The following is a 22228-nucleotide window of genomic DNA, read 5'->3' as shown; positions in this document are numbered from 1 at the left end:
GTTTTGGGCTCAGCCAAACTGAAGACAGTACTAGCACATTACTACCAATATTTGAACTTTGCGACCAGGGGGGAGAACACTCTTGACCAGGTCTACACCAACACAAACAGGCATTCAGAGCTGAGAGAACCATCTCTCTTTTATGCTAATTACATTTTACAGATCGTTACTGACCAGGAACAAGCCGTCTGTGAAGCAGATCAGAGCATGGCCAGAGGAAGCCACATCAGCCCTCCAGGACTGTTTTGACCGCACAGACTGGTCTCTTTTTAGAAAGGCTGCCACCATCGACCAACATGTTAATTTAACAGAATATACCGAATCTCTGTCTGGATATATATCCAAATGCATGGAAGATGTGACTGTTAAAAACATCACCACAAGAGCAAATGACAAACCCTGATTCACTAGGGAGGTGCGTGAGCTCCTGGGGGCACGGAATGCCACCTTCAAGTCCAAAAACAAAGACACACTTAGATCTGCCAGGGCCAACTTGAACTGGGGAGTGAGAATAGCCAAACGTGCCTATGGACAGAAAATCCAAGCATACCACAGGCACAAAGGACCCCAGGCGCCTGTGGCAAGTCATCCAGTCAGTCACCGACTACAAGCCAACACCCCCTCCTTGTGACGACAACATAGACTTCCTCAACACACTTAACACTTTCTTCAGGCGGTTTAAGGTAAATAATGACTTCACCTGGACCCAGCTGACGTGCGGCGGACCCTACTCAAGGTGAACCCCAGGAAAGCTGCAGGTCCCAACAATATATCCCGGGGCGTGTGCTAAGAGACTGTGCTGACCAACTCACAGATGTTCTCACGGACATTTATAACACCTCTCTGAGCCAAGCCATCATACCAGCATGCTTCAAAGCCACCACCATCATACCACTAACAAAGAAACAGTGAATGACTACCGGCCCATAGCACTTACTCCCATCATGATGAAGTGCTTTGAAAGGTTGGTCAAGGCCCATATAACATCCAGTCTCCCCACTACACTTGACCCATTCCAGTTTACCGTCCCAAATGTTCCACTGATGATGCCATAGCAACAGCCCTCCATCTATACCTGGCTCATCTGGAAAGCAAAAATAGTTCTGCACGGATGTTCATCGACTTCAGCTCCGCATTCAACACAGTCATCCCCCAACACCTGGTGAATAAACTCAGCGAAATAGGCATCAGCACCTCACTATGCAACTGGTTACTGGACTTTTTTACCGACAGACCACAGACAGTAAGATTCCACAAAAACTCCTCAGAGATGAACACTAGGTTCCCCCAGGGTTGTGTGTTGAGCCCCCTCCTGTTCACGCTGATGACAAATGACTGTTGTGCCAGATACAATTTGAACCACATCATCAAGTTCGCAGATGACACAACAGTGGGCCTCATCAGTAATGATGACGACTCAGCCTACAGAGAGGAGGTAAAACTGCTTATCCACTGTGTGACATCAATGACCTTCAACTAAATGTGGACAAAACAAAAGAAATAACTGTAGACTTTAGGAAGAAACACAGGCCACACACCCCATTCACCATCACTGGCAGTGCTGCGGAGTCTGTGAAAAGCACCAAATTCCTGGGAGTGCATATTTCAGATGATCTGACTTGGTCTACGAACACCACCTCCCTAGTCAAGAAGGCACAACAACACCTCCATTTCCTTTGCAGGATGGAACTTTCTGCACTCACCACCTTTTAAAAAGGTGCCATTGAGAGCATCCTCACCAGCAGCCTCTCAGTCAGGTACGGCAACTGCTCTGTCGCTGACCAGAAGGCCATACAAAGGGTGGTGAGGACAGCAGAGAAGATTACCAGATCAGCCCAACCATCCATCAAAGACCTGTACCCGTCCCACTGCCTCAAGAGAGCCACCAACATCACCGAACACCCCACTCACCCTGCACACAAACTCTTCTCCTTTCTACCTCAAGAATAACTCCATGATCAGTACTCATAATGACCAACTGAATGTTAAAACTCAATATCTATGCATAATAACATTCATTTCTACAATATGTATCTCCATGCTGCTATACTACACTCTGCATTATTATACCTCTACACCAGGGGTAGGGAACCTATGGCTCGCGAGCCAGGTGTGGCTCTTTTGATGATTGCATCTGGCTTGCAGATTTCGGCTTTTCAGATAAATAATCCATCCATCGATTTTGGAAGTGGAGGAAACGCAAGTGAATGACATAAATGCAGCACCGTTCTATTCCCTGGCTTTGGATGAGTCAACAGACGTAAGTCATTTGTCGCAGTTCAGTGTGATTGCAAGATATGCTGCTGGTGACACACTGCGCGAAGAAAGTCTTGCTGTTCTGCCAATAAAAGGGTCCACAAGAACCAGAAGTCGCATTAATGGTGAGTATTATAACAACATTATTTAAAAGAATAAATTCAGAGGCTTATTATACTCACATTTAGTTAAATTCAGTCTTAAAATATATTATATGGCTCTCACTGAAATAAATTTGCAAATATTTTGCTTTCATGGCTCTCAGAGTCAAAAAGGTTCCCGACCCCTGCTCTACACTGTGAACAGTCTATTTTTGCACTATTATGTTACTTGTTGTTGCACTATTAAGTTATATTGGTTATGTTATCTGTGAGTGTCATATGTTATGTGTGTGTGTGTTATATGTCATATGTGTTTGTCTTTTACTGCACATTTAGAGCATGGGGGAAACACAATTTTGATCATCTATGTAAATTACTTTCACTAATTGCATAGTCTGACTGACAATAAAGTACACTTTGACTTTGATATTGTCATTATCACCTGTTTAGAATTCTGACTTCTTTCTGAATTCTGACACAGTCAGTCAGAGGCTGCAACAGCTGAGGAAGTCATCCAATTTTTAGTTTACACTAGACTTTTTGCCATTCACCCATTCTCACTATGAATGCAACTACAGTATGTACAGAGCATATATCACACATCTTTCATACCAATCCACACACTGCCCGCACAGTCATCAGGAGCAAAGTAGGGTTATGTGTCTTGGCATGCCGAGAATCAAACCAATAACCTTCTAGTTGACAGACAACTCACTCTACCACTGACTCACCATTGCCCCATTGTTTTCTTTTTTTGTAACTGTGCTGTGGGTGTCTCGATGCCCGCGTGTACTGTGCTTGTGACCACTGTTCTAACAGTTCACTGCAAAGAGGTCAGTGGCAAAATGAGAAAGGTCTTCAAATACACTCCAGACTTAAATTACATTCTCTGAAGCCTTCTGTCAAGAGCATGGTGACTCTCTCCTGCACAAATGTGAAACCAGAGTCGTCTGGTGTGTGAAGCCAATTTCACACTACATGACTTTTAGAGTCACAGAATCTCTGACTGCAAAGACTTTCCATCACTGCACTGTATTTCGTGTGGTGTGGGACGTACACAGCACGGTGAGATCACAGTACATGTGAGCAGTGACGGAGATGTCACTGTCTCTTCAAGAACACATCTTCACCTCCAGATGCAGGAAAAGGGCCACCTGCATCATGAGAGATCCCACACACCCAGCACACACACTGTTCACCCCCCTCCCCTCAGGCAGGAGGCTGCGGAGCATCAAGAGCACGACTACGAGACTGAGGAACAGCTTCTACCCTGGAGCTGTCAGACTCCTGAACTCTCTGTAGCCCCCATTGCCTTGCTGCCCCGCGCACATGCCCCCAGTACCGTACACCACCCTTGCACAAAATTCTTTTTGCACAGCACCTTACCTCCAGAGGTCTAAACTTTAAACTTTTTAAAATTTATATTTTGTTAAGTTAAACTGTTGGTTCTTCTTTCTTATTGCTGGGCCGACCGGGTTCTGGAGAGACTGATTTTCATTCTGACCTCATATCTAATGTGTGTTGGTATGACAATAAAGTAATCTTGAATCTTGAATCTTGAAGAAAACGTGGTCACAAACACACACGTGAGACATTACATGGGAAGTAACCAGGCTTCATTTAGCTTACTTTCATGTCTACAGTTTGACTGCTGTGTGTGAACTTTACCACACAATTTTGTTGTAATTGGTCTTAAAACTGAATTACTATTTTTAATCATTTAGTTTCATAAGTGTAATTCTAAAAATCTATGAAGCAGGACTAGCACATCATGTAATATTCATTTCAACCTAATTCTGCAGGTCTTCTACAATCAATGTGTGTGATATGTGCTATGTGAAACATATATGCACAGTTATTATTTTTAATATGTAGTATTGCAATATTTGTATGTGCAAAGCAGATTATAAGTAAGTTTAAATACACTGTATTTTCGCTGCATCAAGAATTACTGAAGGAGAAGACGAGAAAAAGTCGCTCATCTATTGGTTAATGCAGGGCAACTTCTGGCACATAAGAGCAACACATGGAGCTAATTAGTTTAAAAACGTTGTTGTTCTTGTAGGCGTTCACAATCAGTTGTGATATATTTTCGTCCAATCATATTTTTATCAGAGATTTGACCTTGTTCTCACTCCATGTTTCTCCCGGCTATCATTCTACATGCTGTTCTCATTGTGTTGTACCCACAATGCCATGCTTTGTAGTCTTTTTTAGGCAGACCAGAGTTCACTTATTTGTTGTGCATAGGGATGCGCCCTAAATACACACAGACAGAGTCTGACTGTGCAGCTGTATTAGATGTCAACGTATCTGCGTGTGCACGTGTGCACCTGGGAATGCACTGTGCATGAGTGACAGTGAGGGAGAAATAGGAGCCAAGGGTGAATCAAAGCTCCAGTCACAGTGATGTAACATGACATAAGTCTCAATTGTGCCAGTGGCTGTAAATAAATTTAGATAGGAGCGATGAAACTGAAACTACTGCTGTAAGATAAGGAGGGGGTCTCTATTCGCTCTGAGGACAGATAGCGTTCATGCAGCTCAGGAATCCTTAAACTACCTCTGAATGTGGCTCATTGGGACTGCTTTGATGTGGTCCTTGACAACCCCCAGGGGTTGCACTGGTGCCTTGAGGAGTGTAAATGATATGTACAGTATCCACAGTGTGTGTAACGTGACGTACGAGGTCACTTAGGGCACTGGTGTTGAGTGAGTACATTTTGAGCAGGGGAGGCTGCATTGTCCTTCTTCATACAGTACGTGTGAGACGGTGAACCCTTTGTCTATGTATAGATACAACAACAGCTACAAGTATGAGTAAACACTGACCACATGACACGGACACATCGCCTCTTCATCACCAGCTAACACACTTTACCTCTCATCCAACATTCAAATAGAATCCATACCAGGCCCAGAGTCCACAGGCATTATCTTAATTTTGCATAATTCTCAGTTATCTGCAGTGAGGTTTTCTTAGTGTGGTTCCTCATGCAGTCAAATTATTCTCACAGTGTGCTGTGTTCAAAGACCTGTATGTTCAGTACTCACAGTCGTGTTGTAAATGTGGTTGTTTGGTGATCATAGTCCCTTTCAATGACAACGTGTGAAATAGTTCGCTTATTACATATAACAGACAACCATGTTTTAAATGAACTCAGAAGCCTTTTTTCACCACAGGAACTTTTCTCATTTACCCGGGATTTTGAAAAACATTTGCGTGTTTCCATCAAAATCACCCGGAGTAAATGTTCCTAAATTATACATCAAGGTTGAAAATACTCCAGTCTGTAGCATGAGTCCACCCCCCCCGTTAATCCCCCTGGCAGCCGCTCAGCTCCTGCCCGGGGCAGCTGTGCCCGGCCTTGATCCCGCCTGTTCACTACGACATTAAATCGAGCTGCGTGAACAGCTGTGAAAGCGATGATGCAACGCTGTGGCCACATCTCTACTACTCTCTCCTTCTACACGTCCATTTAATCAGCCAACCATCCATCCATCTTTAGCACATGTTTGGAGGGAGCCTCTTCCTTTCAAGCATGGCAGCTATGCAGAGTATGTGACAAGAGAAATGGGTGGGGCCAGCAACGGGGAGGGCGGGGGTTAAAACAGTATGTTTGCGTGTGTAAGGATCACATTTGACAGCAGCCTGCAGGCTTGTGCCAGTCATAGATTACAATGTGACATGAAAAAGCGAAGGAATCTGCTGTCCTATTACAACAACAGCACACTCAGTGTGTGTGTGTGTGTGTTTAAATGAGAGATAAAGCAGCTCACAAAGGTATAAGTTTAAGGTTGCATTAAAAGTTAATAGTCTCTCTGTGTCTGTGGTGGAGATATAATCTTAAGAGACAGAGGAGCTGATTTGGAAGGAGGACACAATCATTCCTCACCTCCATGCATGTACACATGTGTACACATGTACAGGGCATGTGTGCTTGAGGATGGAAAAGAAAACACCGTGCTTGAGCTTCAGGAAATGGCTTTGCAGTTGAAAAATGATCATGAAGAGCTGTTAGACTGCCTTTTCCAGCTGGAAACTACAGTTTGTGTAGATCCCACAGCCTCCTGCCTACTGACTCCACAGTAGAACAGCAGCTCCTGTGTCCACACAGGCTGGAAAAAAAAGACTTAAGCTGGTGTAGACTTTAGTCTCCCCACTGGCAGCCATGTTTACAGAGAAAGTGATGATGGTTTCAGGTGAGGACGCTGCTGACCGTGTGTCACTATCTCATACGACCACGCTTCAAAACAAACCGGGACCGTTTATTACATGTTTCAGTTTGATTATTGTTGTTATTGTATTTCTGTCTTTCTCTGAAGTGGCACTTCATAAAGTAGATCTGCCAGAAAACCCAAAGGAGAGTGGAGTTCTGCGTCTTTACCAGGGACAACAAAGGACTGTATGCCTTTAACTCTCACAGTAAGACTACGACATCATAGGCCACAGGCTTAGATGAAGCCCTGAACTGTATACAGTATAACTCCTCGAGGAGAGGAGAGGAGAGCAGCTGAGATGGCAGAAGAGGAGAAGAGGAGTGTGGCAGCTGCAGTGTATGAGGATGTGGGGGGTAAGACATCAGCTCTGACATTTTAATAGAATCTATAATACATGTGAAGTAGGTCACTGGACGGGTGTCCTATTTCCTCACCACGAGACACAGGGTCTCCTCAATATCTGTCAATATCTCTATCAGCTCATCTATTTATGCGTTTGGATTTAGCCACATTAAAGATATGATTGGACAGCAGTCTATGAGTTCATCCGCATTGGTAAAATGTCTCAAGATGAAACATCTTACCAGAATAAACCATCCATATACTGCATGGGGGGTGTTCTGGCTGTGGGTCAAGCAGTTTCCACCCCAACTATTTTCCACCCCTGGCTTACAATATGCAAATATATGTGACTTTTAACCTCCCACATGTAAGCTGTTATTACCTTTCATTTCAGATAACACCTGGTTTATTTCTTCCTTTGGCTTTTTAATGTTAAATGAGGATATTTACACGTGATAGAAGCAGTAAAATTGCCTGCAAATATGGCCAAATTTGGACTTTTTTTAATACATACTGTATATATATCATTTTGTTGATGCCCTGTAAAACCAGGAAAAGTCAGCAGAGATTTCACAATATGACGATATCCTAAGACCATATCCTGCCTCATGTCACAATACAGATATACTGTAACATCCATATATTGTCGAGTACTACTTCATGCCTGGTTTGACGTGAGGTCTCTGTAATGATTGCTTTATATTAGCGTCAAGTGCAACATCACTCACTCCATGTAGAAGGTGAGGATCAAACTGAGTCCAGTTTCTCCCCAGTCAACGCAAAGTAATAGATCAAGAGCTGCAACCATGTGATAAGAGTTGCTTCCTAATTGGAAGCAGCTGGAATGTAAAGATGATTCACACTTCAGTGGGAATTCAAAGATCTGCTCCGATAAGGAGATGAGCCTCTGACCTGCTTTCATTGTTCTGCTATTCCTGTTTTGTTGTGCTGCCAAGGCTCTCTCTGGTTTCAGTAAATGACTGTTAGAAGTGTACACAGGGAAACTAGGTGGTCTATGATCTCACAGTAAAGAAACACATCCCGTATATCTGCTCATCGCACCATCCACGGAAACACACAATATACAGTTTGTATGTTAAGTGCCTATGGTAAACCCAAAGTGCAACATACAGAGAGGATTATATTGATAAATGAACGTAACATGTCAGTCCGTGTGTTCTCGCGTGTGGAGTCCCAGCTGATGCTGTTCCCCTCTTTTAGCCTCTTTTAACCTCAGCTTCCTTTTTCCGCTGCTATCACTGACAAAAAGCAGGATGTATTTTTAGAAGATTCTTCCTCCACAGACAAACACTTGAGACATCCAAGAACAGGCTGCTGCCACTGTTGTGACTGTTCTGCACATCTTAACTGCAGCATTAACAAAAGATGTCTTTTACTGACAATTTTTCGCTGCAGAGCTTTCTTCACACGTCAGTGACAAACCTGTTTTTTTAAATGCAATAGTTTGACGTCTCGTTTGCGCAAGAGCAATTTTGTGGCTTCTTCCTTTCAACAGGACTTTGCATGTTTTCTTTGACAGTTGTGGGAGTTAATACTGTGCAGAATGACATTCAGGAACAAAGCCATTTAAAGAGCGTTCTCCTGCAATTCACACGCTTGAAGTGCCATTTTCTGATTTTTTGAAGGCTAGTGGTTATGAGATACTCACATACTAATCGCTGCTGACTTTGTTGTGTGTGCCTTGGGTGCACCACCAACACCAGGAGACAAAACATGGCTTTCGGCAGGAAAAACTAATTTCAGCCACTTAACAAAAGGCTTGCTGACTAAAATCTGCACCTGCTTATGTCTATGATATCTTAGAAACACGTTGCCTGCTCAGCTGCTGGTCTACTGCTGCCTCATTTCCAAGTTTGTGTCACTGAGCGTCCCAAAATAACACATTTAGATCCCCATGGAAACACAACAAATCACAAACAACCTTTTTCCTTTTTTTCGTAAACACATCACCGTTTCAGGAATTTATTTTATTAGATTTTTTTTTAAAATAAAGCCTTATTCAAATAAGTATACATTGCAATGTATACATTCAGAGACAGAATGAAGAAAGCCAGGGTGACTAAGGAAAGAAAATAAAAGTTATCGCAAAGCCAACATACCAGACAACCTCGAGAAACAAGAAGATGAAGACGACAACGACGAAGATAAGAGACCACGAATGCAAGCACAAGAGAGGTGACACTGGGCAGGGGTGGCATTTTTCAAATATATGCCATTTCCATGTGGATAAAACAATGATATGATGAAAAAATAAATAAATAAATTCATATGGAGCCCCTCAAACTATTGATGGAGGCAGCAGTGGATCAACAACTCTTCTGCTAACAGTGAGCCTCTATGTCTCAGGCTTGTGTCCACCACGTACACAAAAACATGAACCGTAACTCCCACCACCCCTCGCCTCGCCTCAGGAGCCCCTCCACAGCCACCACCACCTTGTGTCAACACAATAAATGTACAAGTGCAGATGCAGGCCTGACACACACAGCTTTCCCCGCTTCTGTCATTATCGTCGTTTTAAAAAAGGGTAAACAAACCACAGGTGTCCCGGCTCAGTGTCCATCCTGCAGAGACACCGTGTCCTCCCTGCTGCATCTACTGATTTATGTGCATTAACACTTCCTTTCTCTGAGCATCTGTTGTGACACACACAGTAACAACTGACTCTCTCTTGCCGCTTAAGCATTATTCATGACTAGGGCTGCAACCAACGACTGTTTTGATGAATTCGATGTATAAAGAAAATGTGCGCAGGACTTGGCGTACGCACAGTTTTATAAATCTGAGATTTTCTTTGTGTACGTACTTTATACATGAGGCCCCTGATCTCACTCAAAAACTTAAATCCAGTGGCCTATTGTGACCTTTGTATGTCCCCAAATGCACGGAAGCGTCATTCAAGACCTCTTTCAGTAAACTATGCCCAAAGATGTAATGGGAGTTATTGGCTTACCCAGAATCCTCAGCTGAGACACAGCCCCGTGAAGACCAAAGAACATCCAGAGTGGGCGGGAGTTGTCCACACACACCTGCATGCCCACATTAGTGCCATTGTGACTGAGAATGACCTCCCCTTCCTGGTTCACCAAGAAGCCCAGAATGTCATTGCTTTGTAGAGGAGTGGGCACCCTACACACGGCCCAGAACTCCTTCCTGTCCACCAAAGCTTCCGGATTGTATGGCAAATCGCTGGGATGCAGCACCGCCGGATCACAGGACGTCACGCCGTAGGACAAGGAGCCTGCACGCGCCGGGCTGGATTTAGTGACATTGATGAAGACAGTCTCTCCGGTGCGCAGGGGCCGGTTGGTGAAGACCAGCGTGCGCTCGTCGCGTGCGTGTTCAGAGCGCGCCACCGTCTGCTCATTCAGCGTCTTGATGTGAGCACCGCGCAGCTGGTGGAAGTGGAGGTCACTCTCTAGGGCAGAGGGCAGCAGAGATGACTGGTGGGTATTGAGAGAGTTCTGGGGAATAGGGCAAGTGGAGGAGGAGGAGGCGGAGGCCAGGTGGAGTGTGTGGCGGTGGGCGTGATTGTGAGCGTTGCCTCTGTCTTCCTGCTGCAGGTTGAGGTCACACAGGCTGATGGACAGGCGGGAGTCATCCGCTTCGCGTCGCAGAGAGGAGGAGCGCACCGTGGTGAAGGAGCGTGGACGCAGGCAGTCAGGCGGAACAATCTCACTGCCTGGGGAGGAAGGAGAGCAGAGGACATGGGATTTAGGAGAGAGGACAGCAGTCAGTGGCAGACGCACTCTGATTTGCTTTGATAGACAATTTGCATAAAGCCTGCGGTGAAAAGTTTACATTCAGCTGAATCCTACTTGTGAACATCCATTCCAAATACACGACATACTAAATATGACATTGTAAAAATACCACGAATCAAAACATTTGTATTAAATGCTCTTAACGACAGCAGCTGTGACTGTGTTACTCCCATCATGCCTCTGGCTGTTCATGAGCACGCCGAGCAAGTGGAGAGGCTCGTTCACATATCCAAGAGGCATCACACAGCGCCTGCAAGTTAGTTTTTGAATTGTTTTATTATTTGCTCTTCTTGTATGCTGCAAGTTATCGTTAAGTAGAGCATTTGAATGTTTACCCAGAGTTCAATGTTTCAATCAAAAGTCTATACTCTTTTAAAGTTAAAGTTTAAAGAAAATAAGGGTTGTTTTCCTAAAATCATCATCATTGATCTGTCAGCAGCAATTAATGAGTCATAAAATGGTATTGACTAAATATCTTTATCTTTAGAGCTAAAACAATTAATCGAATTGATTTATCAGTTCAAAGCTTTTTTCACGATTAAACCAAGATTTCCGATTGTTTAAGCTTCTTAAATGGGAGTATTTTCTTATTTTTTTTGCTCTGGATAACAAAGAAATCATTAAAAGTGAATCAATTTGGTTTGTGGACAAAACAAGACATTTGAGAACATCATCATTTCCAGGTTTGATGAACACCGATCAACATTTTTTACAGTTTTCTGATTTATGGATATGGACCAAACGAAAATAATCAACAGATGAATCGATTATGAAAACAATCGCTAGTCGCAGCTCTAACCAAGATATTATTGTTTTGCCCATATCGCACAACCCTAATTCTAACTGATGACAGGCTGCCAGTGAGACACAAGGAAACACAGATTTTAGCCTCTTAACAAGTACTCAGCCTATGCCACTCTATTTTACTGTTAGAAAACCATTTCAGCCTGGAGACTGAAGTCTGTGTTGCCTTCAGTTTGTTTACAGCTCATCCTACTCCCTAACACTGCTGCTCAAAATAAAATCTCTGAATGTGTGTCCACCTCGGCTGTGTGTGGGCTAAAATTAGCCGGGTGTTGTTAGAAAGAGAGATACTGTTTCGACAGATTAAGCAGGTATACACAGGTTTTTTTTTAACATAGGTAAAAGTCAGTAAAACAAATGTGCTGTAAACAAGAGGCCACATAACTACATTTTCATTTTAATTACGCAAAACGATATTAGGGGAAACAACAATGATGGAGGTGTAGGAGTGTAGGGAGTGGGTTTGGGGGACACGGGGGATGAAAGACCAGTCACTGACCATCTCTGGAGAGGCTCTCCACATCCTGGTCAGCTCTCTGCCCCTCTATCAGACCACGACCTAAGAGCCTTAGTCCAGATAAACCTCTTAGCTTCAATTACCATAGCTGTGGGACAGTCCCCCTCCCTGCAAACTGCACCAGTGACAACAGACCAGCCAAGCCTCTTATGATGCTCTAGTCCCACAACTGACAGAGACACGAGCCACAGGTGGACAGATACATGACAGCTCTAAAGAGAGCAGACGTTCTGAAGCCTGAAATAGGAATGTATGTCACAATAACCCATTCATACGGTGCACGCCAACAACAAACCCTTAACCTTCGCGTTGGAAGACGACCCACTCAACCACTGATGCACAGCAGCCCGAGATCATATTGGAGGCCTTATATAATTATAAAAATACAGTATATAGTTATTATCAAGCATGTTCCTTGAAGAAGGTGACTGTACAGTATTTCAGGAAATGATGTATGTGAGAGATTTGTTGAGACGTGTAGGCCACCTACAAAGACAAACTGAACTGATGCAGCATCTGTAGGCATCATGGGGCGATGAAAAATGAAAAGAAATGGAGTGAAGAGAAAGTAGTGGAGGTTAGCACTCTTGCCTCTGCAACCAGACAACAAACAAGGGTCATCATGGCGTTTGCATTGAAAAGTTGAATAACGTTTGTGAATATTTGGAATTGTGAATGGTGTTTCTACGTGAAAGTATGAATGAGTATAAGGAGTTGAAAGATGTATGAAAATGTTTAAAAAAAAATGTATTTATTCCTGTGGGGAAAAAAATCAGTCGGAAAAGTTCAAGAATTTGGAAAATATTGAATATTTTGGAAAACTAAATACCAAGTGATTCCTAAATGAGCTGTAGACGAAGTTACATGTCAACAAAAACAACAAAAACAGAACCGGTAGAAGAACATTACTGATAGTCCTTTTTAATGTGGACTATTAAATATAAGGTTACTCTCCTCTTCAAATACATTTTAGTAAAGACGTAATAATCGATCATCATATTGATTATTTTGGTAGAAAATATGAATCTAACCCACCTACTCGTATCAATACACAACTGGAGTCGGAGCCATTTTTAACACCAGTCTATTACTCAAGCCCAAGTCTAAACCTCAAGAAGAAAATGGTGTCAGACTGTGATAAACAGCTGATTCTGAACAAACTAGTCATATAGTTGATCACTTTTAATAATGACATGTAAAGACAAGAGTACATCACTGATTTCATTTATTTTATGACACTTTAGAGCAGGGGTGTCAAACTCATTTTTGTCCAGGGGCCACATACAGCACAATTTGATCTTAAGTGGGCCGGACCAGTCAAATAATAGCATAATAACCTATGACCAACAAGAACTTCAATTTTACAAAACATGACATTTCTTGAGAAATATAAGTGCAATTTCAATATCATGCCAAAATGTACTATTTACACATCACACTGGATCTATAAAGGCACAAACATTTAGTCAAAGGTATCTGGAAGTGAAAAATATTGCATTTGACATTACGTTTAGATTGTAATTGTAGTGTGAAATTTTAACAAAATTCATCCTGTGGGCCGGATTGGACCCTCTGGCGGGCCGGTTCTGGCCCCCGGGCCGTATGTTTGACACCCCTGCTTTAGAGGAAGCAGAGTTTTCCTTGCTGTCTTAGAGCAATCGCCTCTGGTTAAGGTTAAGGTTAGGCCAGTAGTAGTTATGGTTAAGGATAGAGTAAGTCTCCAGGAAATGAATGTCAGCCAATGTAATGCCCTCTGAATTCATGGAAACCAGACTGTGTGTGTGTGTGTGTGTTCCAGAGTGGGACAGCTCTCTGCTGCTCATCACTTGATCCAAAATTGGATTACATTGTGACAGACTTCACTGCAAGGCCATAGGGCAGGGGGAGCTGAGCTGCACAGAGGATGAAGACATGTCCCAGGGTAATAACAATGGACGGAGAGAGAACAGAAAAGGAGAGGTGACGCCAGGAATGACAGGCACGACAGTCTGTGACAATGTTGGATTTATGTTGAAGGGAGTCAGCAGAGGCTTCCAAAGAGCTGCACATCAGTTTGCTCTCCCTCTCTTTCTCTCTCTTTCTCTGTCACTATGACTTTAACTCAAACGCAGACACAGACAACATGGTCAAATCTAAGGGTTTATGCTTCATTTATTCATTTCAAACGCACTCTGGCATTTTGCGCCTTCTTTAAAGGCTGGTGAGAACCACCGTACTGTACGCGCTCCTAATGCTTGTTGTTAGCTTGAAAGAGGAATGAAAGAACAGTTGATCATCCACCCTGCATGAGAAAAACGTATCTGTGTGTGTGTGTGTGTGTCCGTTTGTGACCTCAGCAGCTGCTGCCTGCTAATCATGGTGCACCTGCGTTTTGAGCTAATACAGTCCCTTTGTCCTATTGGTCCCTTTCAAACCCACAATACACATGCTCTTTTCCATTGGACGAGGCCAGAGCATTAAACTGTTTGTGTGTGTGTGTGTGTATTTGACCAGAAGTACTCATGGGAAAAACCTGGCCCTCATGAGGCATTTCTAAAAGAACTGGTTAAGTCTAGGGCTAAGATTTGAATTGTGGTAAGGTCAAGGTTAGGGTTAGGCATTAACTGGTTATGGTTAAGGACAACGCTTTGTTTCTGCTGTCCAAATGAATAGAAGTCAGTGTAGGAGTTCTTAAAAGAAACCCTGTGCGTCGGAGAGAGAGAACGATGCATCTGCTGACATTGTTTGTCTGGACAGGTTGAGGAGTGGGTTTCATCACATGAATCTTAATTGTGCTTACATTTCAAATTGAATGCAGCAACTGTCGGGTTGGACCATTCATTCGTGCACAGGGAGCGCCCAGTGTGACATTTATTTGGCATGTACATTTGTACTCAGCTCCTCCTTTTACCATTTTTCCAGAATAAACACACAGACGAGTGGAGCAGGTGACGGTCCATGCAGGCTTTGTTTCACACCATAATGTTTTTCATTAGGGAATAGCTGCAAAGCAGGTTAGCTAATGCTGTGCATGGGGAGGTGGATGGAAGAGGAGGCCGACTTAGTGGCTTTCCTAGCCTGAGCAGATGGGCCGTGCCTGGGGTTTGAGCCGGCATTGGAGAAGGGGGGGTACGTAGAGGTGTAAGATTTACTCTCTCTCTCTCACACACACACATACACATTCAATCTCACAGGGCTTATCTTTATCCATACTCTCTGGGAGGGTTTCATCTAAAGTCAGCAAAGGTGAAGAGAGGGCTTCAAGTATTGGAAGAGAAAAAGGAAATGGAGCTCTTGTGAGATTTGAAAGGATAGATAAGAGGAAGAGGAGAAAAGACGAGAGGGGAGCAGAGAGTGAGATAAGAGGACATGTGAAGCAGATGTACAGAAGATAAAGGGAACCGGTCAGCTGGGGTCAGCTAGGGAGGAAGAAGGGAGAGATGGATAAATCAGAGAATTAGGGAGACAACACAGAGTCTTTGAGGGAGGAAGACGTGAAATACAGCTCAATGACTGACCCCGGAATAAAGAGACGAAGACTGTCCGGTCAAGTGAGTGAGGATGAGTTTGTGTGAGAGGGATCATAGATGAGAGAGAGAGAGAGATGGAGTCAGAGGGTCTTTGTGCTGGATGTTTGGGATGTTTTTTATTCCCTGGCACCAAACCAATCCCCTGTCTCTGATCGGGTTGGGCAGCTTTGAACACATGGCTTCAGGAAAGAGCAGCAAGCTCCCAGGGTGACACATGGTGAGAACAAAGAGCCAGGCAAAATGCCTGCTAAGTCACAAAAGCCCTGTCCCTTACTGTAGGTCATTGGCACCAGTGGCGGCCCCGTCCATCACATGAAGAGGGAGAAGAAATCCGAATCATCTAATGTGATTTATAAAAACATGGAACATTTAAGTAAAAGGCCTACACATTAAACGTTCCGTGACTAACGTGTGTAATCTGCATTCAAATGTAGTTAAAAAACGTTCTCTCACTCCTTTACAGCGTGCGCCGGTCAGGTAACATACTTTCGGTTCCTTTGGGGCAAACATCTTTACCATAAACTCTCGTTATAAATGGTGCATGCGCACTAGACCGCCCTCCAATACGAAAAAAAGGAAAACGGGGGCGCTGTGTGCGCGTCTCTCTCCCTGTGTGTGTGTCTCACTCTCCCTGTGTGTGTCTCACACATACAGTTCCCTGCCCGACAATGGGTGGAGTGACAACAACGGACTGGGTGTTATCAGGTGGAGAAGCACTAGTGATGTTATTATCTTCCTCCTCACCTCTGTCACTGTGCTCATTTCTCCGTCTGCATGTCCACTCATCCATCAGTTGCTCCTTGTCCTCTTTCAATGATAAAAAGAGCATCCATTTGTCCTTTCCGTGCGGCCGGTAGTCTCTCCAAGTATACACAGCGTCTCTGAGTTCATGGAGCTTTCGATCCAGTGTACCATTTTCGGCCATTTGCTGCGCCCACGGCACGACTTCACCTCTACCGAGTGCCTCAGCTCGATCAAAAAACGACTTGAACTGTGTTACGAGAGCGTCTATGTCCGGTGCTGCATACTTGGACCACAGCATTTCCATGACTGGGTTCTCAGTTTCAAGGAACCGTCGCTCACTGCCGTCTCTCCTCGCCTGGGCGTCCAGTGACTCGTCACTGTCGCCTGTTGGGTCTATCTGCCCCAGTGCATCAATATATTCATTGCTGGCATCGAGGAGTTTATCATAAACGCCCCTCAATCTTGCCATCTCTTCTGACAAATCGACCTCACCTAAATGGCCAGCGTAGACATTAAGGCGGTTAATCCGTGTTGTAAAGTTCTGTTGCGCAGTTGAACGCCTCTGCTTTAGGCTCTTTAGATCTGGCTTATTGTCCGCCATATTAGATTCGTTCAAAAGATTAGGTTTGTTACGTCTGTGAACAACACACGGACGTCAACGTCCTGATTAGTAAGTGAGACAGTTAGTTGTTAGTTAGATGGTTAGGTTGTAAACCGACAAGGCGTACCAGTCCTGACGATCAGTTAAACAAACTGCGCTTTGATGATAAACTGTGCTTTGATGATAACCTGGCTTTGATGATCAACTGTGCTTTGAAGACAAACTGCACATGCTCCACACACACACAGTAGAGTTCTCAACGGGTCGGGCCGAAAAATTGTGCAAATAAGGCGGGGTCGAGTCAGGCCTCGGGCTTCCTTCTTTCCCCTCATAAAAACACATTTCTTGCAGGGCAACAGTTTCACCTGTTGTCAAATTCTCTCACTCTGGGACCAATTTTCCAAAAAAATTGTGTTTCAGTGCTCCCACAATGCAGATTCCGTGTGGAAAAATAAGCAATAATAACAAAAAAAAAAGCTGTCCACCATCTGAAAGCCCAGACGGTGTCTTCGTCTTTCTGAAGCCAACACTGAACTCTCTGCCAATGCAGAGCAAAGTGACATCCATGAATCATGGCTTACTTTTGCAGATTTAGGATCATAATTAGCATTTTAGCCACTAACTCTGCGACATCCTGCAAATCCAACAAATAGATTACTTCTGTCTGAGTTTACGAAAGTAAATAAACTCAGTAGAAAACCATTTTGACACCTGACACAGAACTAACACTCTGTGACTTCCTTTGTCCCAGATAATGTTCAGATGCTGCACTGTGGTTTGCTGTTTTTTTGGCTTTTACTGCATAATTACAGGGGAAACTCGTTAGTCAGTTTTTTTATGTGTTGATTATGATTTACTCTGACCCAGTAACATATACAGTGAAGCTTATGCATAAATCTCAAGATTATACATAAAGAACGTGTCGTTTTTAGGCGTATGATTGTGAACAAAAGCATGTAAAAATGTTGAGAAAGGTAGACGGACAGCAATGAAATAAAAGCAGTTATTAAAGAAGATATTGACAGCTATACAAAAATATTACAATCAAATGTAAAATATTACAGTGTCAAAATGTTATTGCATAGACCACAAAAAAACAAGGAATAAATATTTAAAAAAAAAAAACCCACCAAAAATGAATTTTAAACCTTGTTGCAATTCCTTGTATGGACATCCTGGGCTATGTGTTTATAAGTCACATATTCAGGCTTTTTTCATCTTTTTATCATCTTGTTATGTGTTGTTGTGTCAAAGTTAGGTTTCATTTTATAATGCATATTTATTATTATTATTATTATTATTATTAATAATAATAGTAATAATAATATTAATAATAATTGTGCAGAAGTCACAAAATAGACTAAAATAATTATTTAATTTTTGTTCATAAAATGAGCCGAGGGAACTTTGACGTATTTACATGTTTTAAAATAGTAATTAAAAAAGCAGCATAAATGTTGTGTGTTCTAAAAATAAATACTAAATACAATGTGTTTTCTCTTGTGTCCTCACTGGCATCTGTGTCTCAGGCTGCTTGTAGCTGCAGTGGCGTTCACACGGCCAATGTCAAACTACAAGTAACTACAAGTTTGGAATAATCACAGCACACGGCAAACACAACAACCCAATAATACAAAAAAACATTTTCTGACCATGCCACAAGGAGCACTGCTAAAGCAAAAGGGTCTAAGGAGAGGGTCTGAGCCATGAGATGCTGTGCTGCTTCTAAACTTAGTATGGGATGTAAACATGAACATAAGTGAGCTGAAAAACACACACACTACAGTAAACTATACATAAATCTATGTTACCTCTGGTTTACCCCCATTAAAACAATCTGTTCAATTTCAACTGCCTTTACGGTTCGAAATGGAATTATTGAGCTAATATCTCTTATCTGTGCCTTTGAAGAGGAAATGAGTGTACTGGAGTATCCAGCCAAGGTACGGTCATTTAAAACTGATTCCACCTCATGCCAAATCATACAAATTTGGTTTGTTGGTCTTAGCTTTTGGAGCTCTTTAAGCAACAGCCATCATAAATGATGTGAAGAAAACTCAAGCCAGGAAACACAGAGGTTACGACATGTGCTGGGCTTGATTCGGGTTCAGCTCTTTACAACACAAGAAACAGTAGATTTCCTCCACAAGTGGAGAAAAGTCCGATTCTCTGCTCGGTGTATTTTTGCTGGACGGTCTGAGTGAAGCATCAAAATTTTCTAAGTGCTGCGAGTAAGTGAGAGGCTGAGTTCTGCCAAATCAAACACCAGAGCCAGACAAGTGCTCGCAATAATCAAATCATCGTCCATCTCTCTCTCTCTCCTCATTCCAAATGACTTCATTTTTTGTTGAATTCCAGCAGTGGAGCCAGACCTCAGTGTGGAGAGAGTAAAATGGCATTCAGCCAGAAGAAGTGTTTCAGAAGTTATTTCATACAAAAGAATCCACACATACTTAATAACAAGTGCTTCTCGGATTTTACATACAGTACATGCTGGGAGTGACATCACCATAGCAATGCCAGTCAATAATAATGCTCTATTTTATTATCTTTTGCCCACATAAACAGTCAGGGTGTCATCAAGGCTGGACTAGCACAAAAAAATGGCCCCACTGTCATTGGTGAGACAGTAATAGTCATTAGTTATTATTAATAGATATTAAAATGTTGACTTTGTCTATCAAGTGAAGTGTATGCACATAAAGATCAGATCATTCCAAAACCTTTTTTGATGAAGACAAACGGTTTGGCACATCAATATTTTGATGCCAAAAATAAGAAGTGTTTTCTGCTGCTCTGCTATCTCGCAATCCTTGTCCTCAAGACAGCAGGAGCAGGGAAACATCTAAAACATGCAGGTTACTGCGGGTGTCTAGGACCAGGATTAAGACACACTGATCTCGAGTAACAGCAAATCCTGTTGTGAAAACTCATTCTCTGGTTAAAAGCTCTCAGGTATTACCTGTATAAGCAGCCTCTCAGGACGCTGCAGTGTGTACAGTAAATGCAGTTTCCTGATGGAGTCAGCCTGGTTGAGGGATCTTAAAAGCCTCTAGGTGCTACAATCAGGCTCCATTCTCTTGCCCTTCAGGGAGGTCACACAGGGTCTTGATTAAAGCTCCACTGTGACTCATACAGTCTGGGTGGCTTCACAAGAGAAGCAGCAATTACTCAGTTATTACTCAGTTATCCTGATGTCAAGTTGAGTCCTGCTGTGTGTGTGTGTGTGTGTGTGTGTAGTAAGCGTGCCATAAATGTTTCTGTGAGTTTCCCTGTCCTTTTCTGAGGAGCTGAAACCAAGCCCAGATGGCGTTGGGACAAGCATCACGCCCTGCATGATAAAGGCAATAGTGATGATGATAATTGTTATTAATATTATTATAGATTATAATATGTTGATCTGCTGAACTTGTGTCTGTATGTGTGACACCTACTGCACGTCTATCTTCCTCTGAACAAGGGTTTTTGTGGAGACTTCCCTCACACTAAGAACAGAGGGTGTCACGGATTGTAAAGACCTTCAAGGCAAATTGTGTTTGTGATGTTGGGTTATATAAAGAAAAAATGGACCTGACTTCACAGAATGCATTGTTCATGAACACTTGCCTGCTCTGAAACACTAACAAAAACAATTAACTTGATATGATATGACCTTTTGAAATATTACAGACACAAAATGTTGCATTATTGTAAGTCAATTTACCAAAAGCCAACACAGATCACGGAGAGGGTCAAAAACGACTCTACATCCAGATTCCTTTGGTAATATGACTGTTATTCCAGCATCAGGAAACACCATAGGAACTCAAAAAAAACAAGTATAAAAAAGGAGTTGGACAATAAACACAATAAAACCTGTGCTGAGACTGACAGAGATGGAGAGGTTGCCCCGAATGTGTCCACCTGTGGTCATTTGATGAAAGTGACACAGGACAGAGGTCAGTCAGTCAGTCATCATCTAACCGCTTTATCCTCCACCAGAGGGTCGCGGGGGGTGCTGTGCCAATCTCAGCTACATCGGGCGATAGGCGGGGTACACCCTGGACAGTTCGCCAGTCCATCGCAGGGCCACACACAACTAGAGACAAACAACCATTCACTCTCACACTCACTCCTACGGTCAATTTAGAGTGTCCAATTTACCTAATCCCCACATTGCATGTTTTTGGACTGTGGGAGGAAGCCGGAGAACCCGGAGAGAACCCACGCACACACGGGGAGAACATGCAAACTCCATGCAGAAAGGCCCTTGTTCCAACCGGGGCTCGAACCCGGGTCTTCTCGCTGCAAGGCGAGAGTGCTAACCACTACAACACCGTGTGGCCCAGGACAGAGGTGTGATCTCTAAATCTGAGTATTTAAAGAACTCAAAAGCCTTTCCAGCAACCCTCCCTGCTGCAGCTTTAAATGAGATGGCTGATGTACAATGAACATAATGCAACACCTGGAAGGAGAAGCATAGTAGTGATAAACAGTATTTATGAATAGGCAGCATGCGCTGCTTTTGAAGGTGTGGGCATAACTGTGTGTGTGTGTGTGTGTGTGTGTGTGTGCGTGTGTGTGTGTGCAGCAGCTGAATGAAAACACTCGCTGCTCATTTACATGAAGAAGAGGCTACACTCTCACACACACACACACACACACTCACACTCACACATAAACTGTGCAAGATGTCTTAATCCACCAGGGAATTTCAATCTTCATGAAACCAGGATTATAGGCATAATGAATCATGTCAGTCACTGATGAAATGGAAAGAATACAGCACGCTGTAAACGAGATTAACACGAGAGGAGAAATAATAGCAGCAGAGAAGGCTGAGGAGAAAGAACAGCACGTTGTCAGGGAGAACGTGGCACAGGATATAAATCTAATTACTCGAGTGGGCCACGCTTTAGAAGAATAAACAATAAACAGCAAAGTGGCTTTTTTTACTGAAATCACCACCACAAACAGGAAAACACAACATCATTAGGGCTGCGCCATGTGTCGCTTGAGCATCACGATGTGCACATGTGCAATAGTCACACAAGCCCCTCCCCCTCACACATCACGAAGAAGATGAGCGATACACAAGAGGGAGAGACTGTGGTCACGTTCTCAAAACACATAAACACGTGACAGGACTGTGACACCAAAGCAAAGAGGAGAAGACGTTGTACACATTACAGACATAGTAACAGAAAAAAAAAGCGCCCAAAAACGTTGAATCCTTGTGTGTTGGGATAATCCTGAGGTTTGTCTATGTTAATATTAGAGATATTTCTGACCAGTTACACGTTGATAAAATGACTGGACTTCATACGAGGCTCTTTGTGCATCAGTCTATGGTCTGTCATACAGAAATC

At 43.1% G+C, this 22228-nt stretch overlaps 1 protein-coding gene across 1 annotated transcript in view; it reads right to left on the bottom strand.

Annotated features, from left to right (window-relative positions):
- Window positions 1-22228, bottom strand: part of neurl1aa (neuralized E3 ubiquitin protein ligase 1Aa) — a 43416-nt gene that overhangs the window by 5258 nt on the left and 15930 nt on the right. Inside the window, exon 4 of the mRNA XM_044016088.1 lies at window positions 9895-10623. Coding sequence (XP_043872023.1) covers window positions 9895-10623 — 729 coding nt within the window. The remainder of the gene's footprint in view (window positions 1-9894; window positions 10624-22228) is intronic.

Source organism: Solea senegalensis, unplaced genomic scaffold, assembly GCF_019176455.1.
Source record: "Solea senegalensis isolate Sse05_10M unplaced genomic scaffold, IFAPA_SoseM_1 scf7180000014146, whole genome shotgun sequence".
Taxonomy (NCBI): domain Eukaryota; kingdom Metazoa; phylum Chordata; class Actinopteri; order Pleuronectiformes; family Soleidae; genus Solea; species Solea senegalensis.
This window is presented reverse-complemented; position numbering and strand designations above follow the sequence as displayed.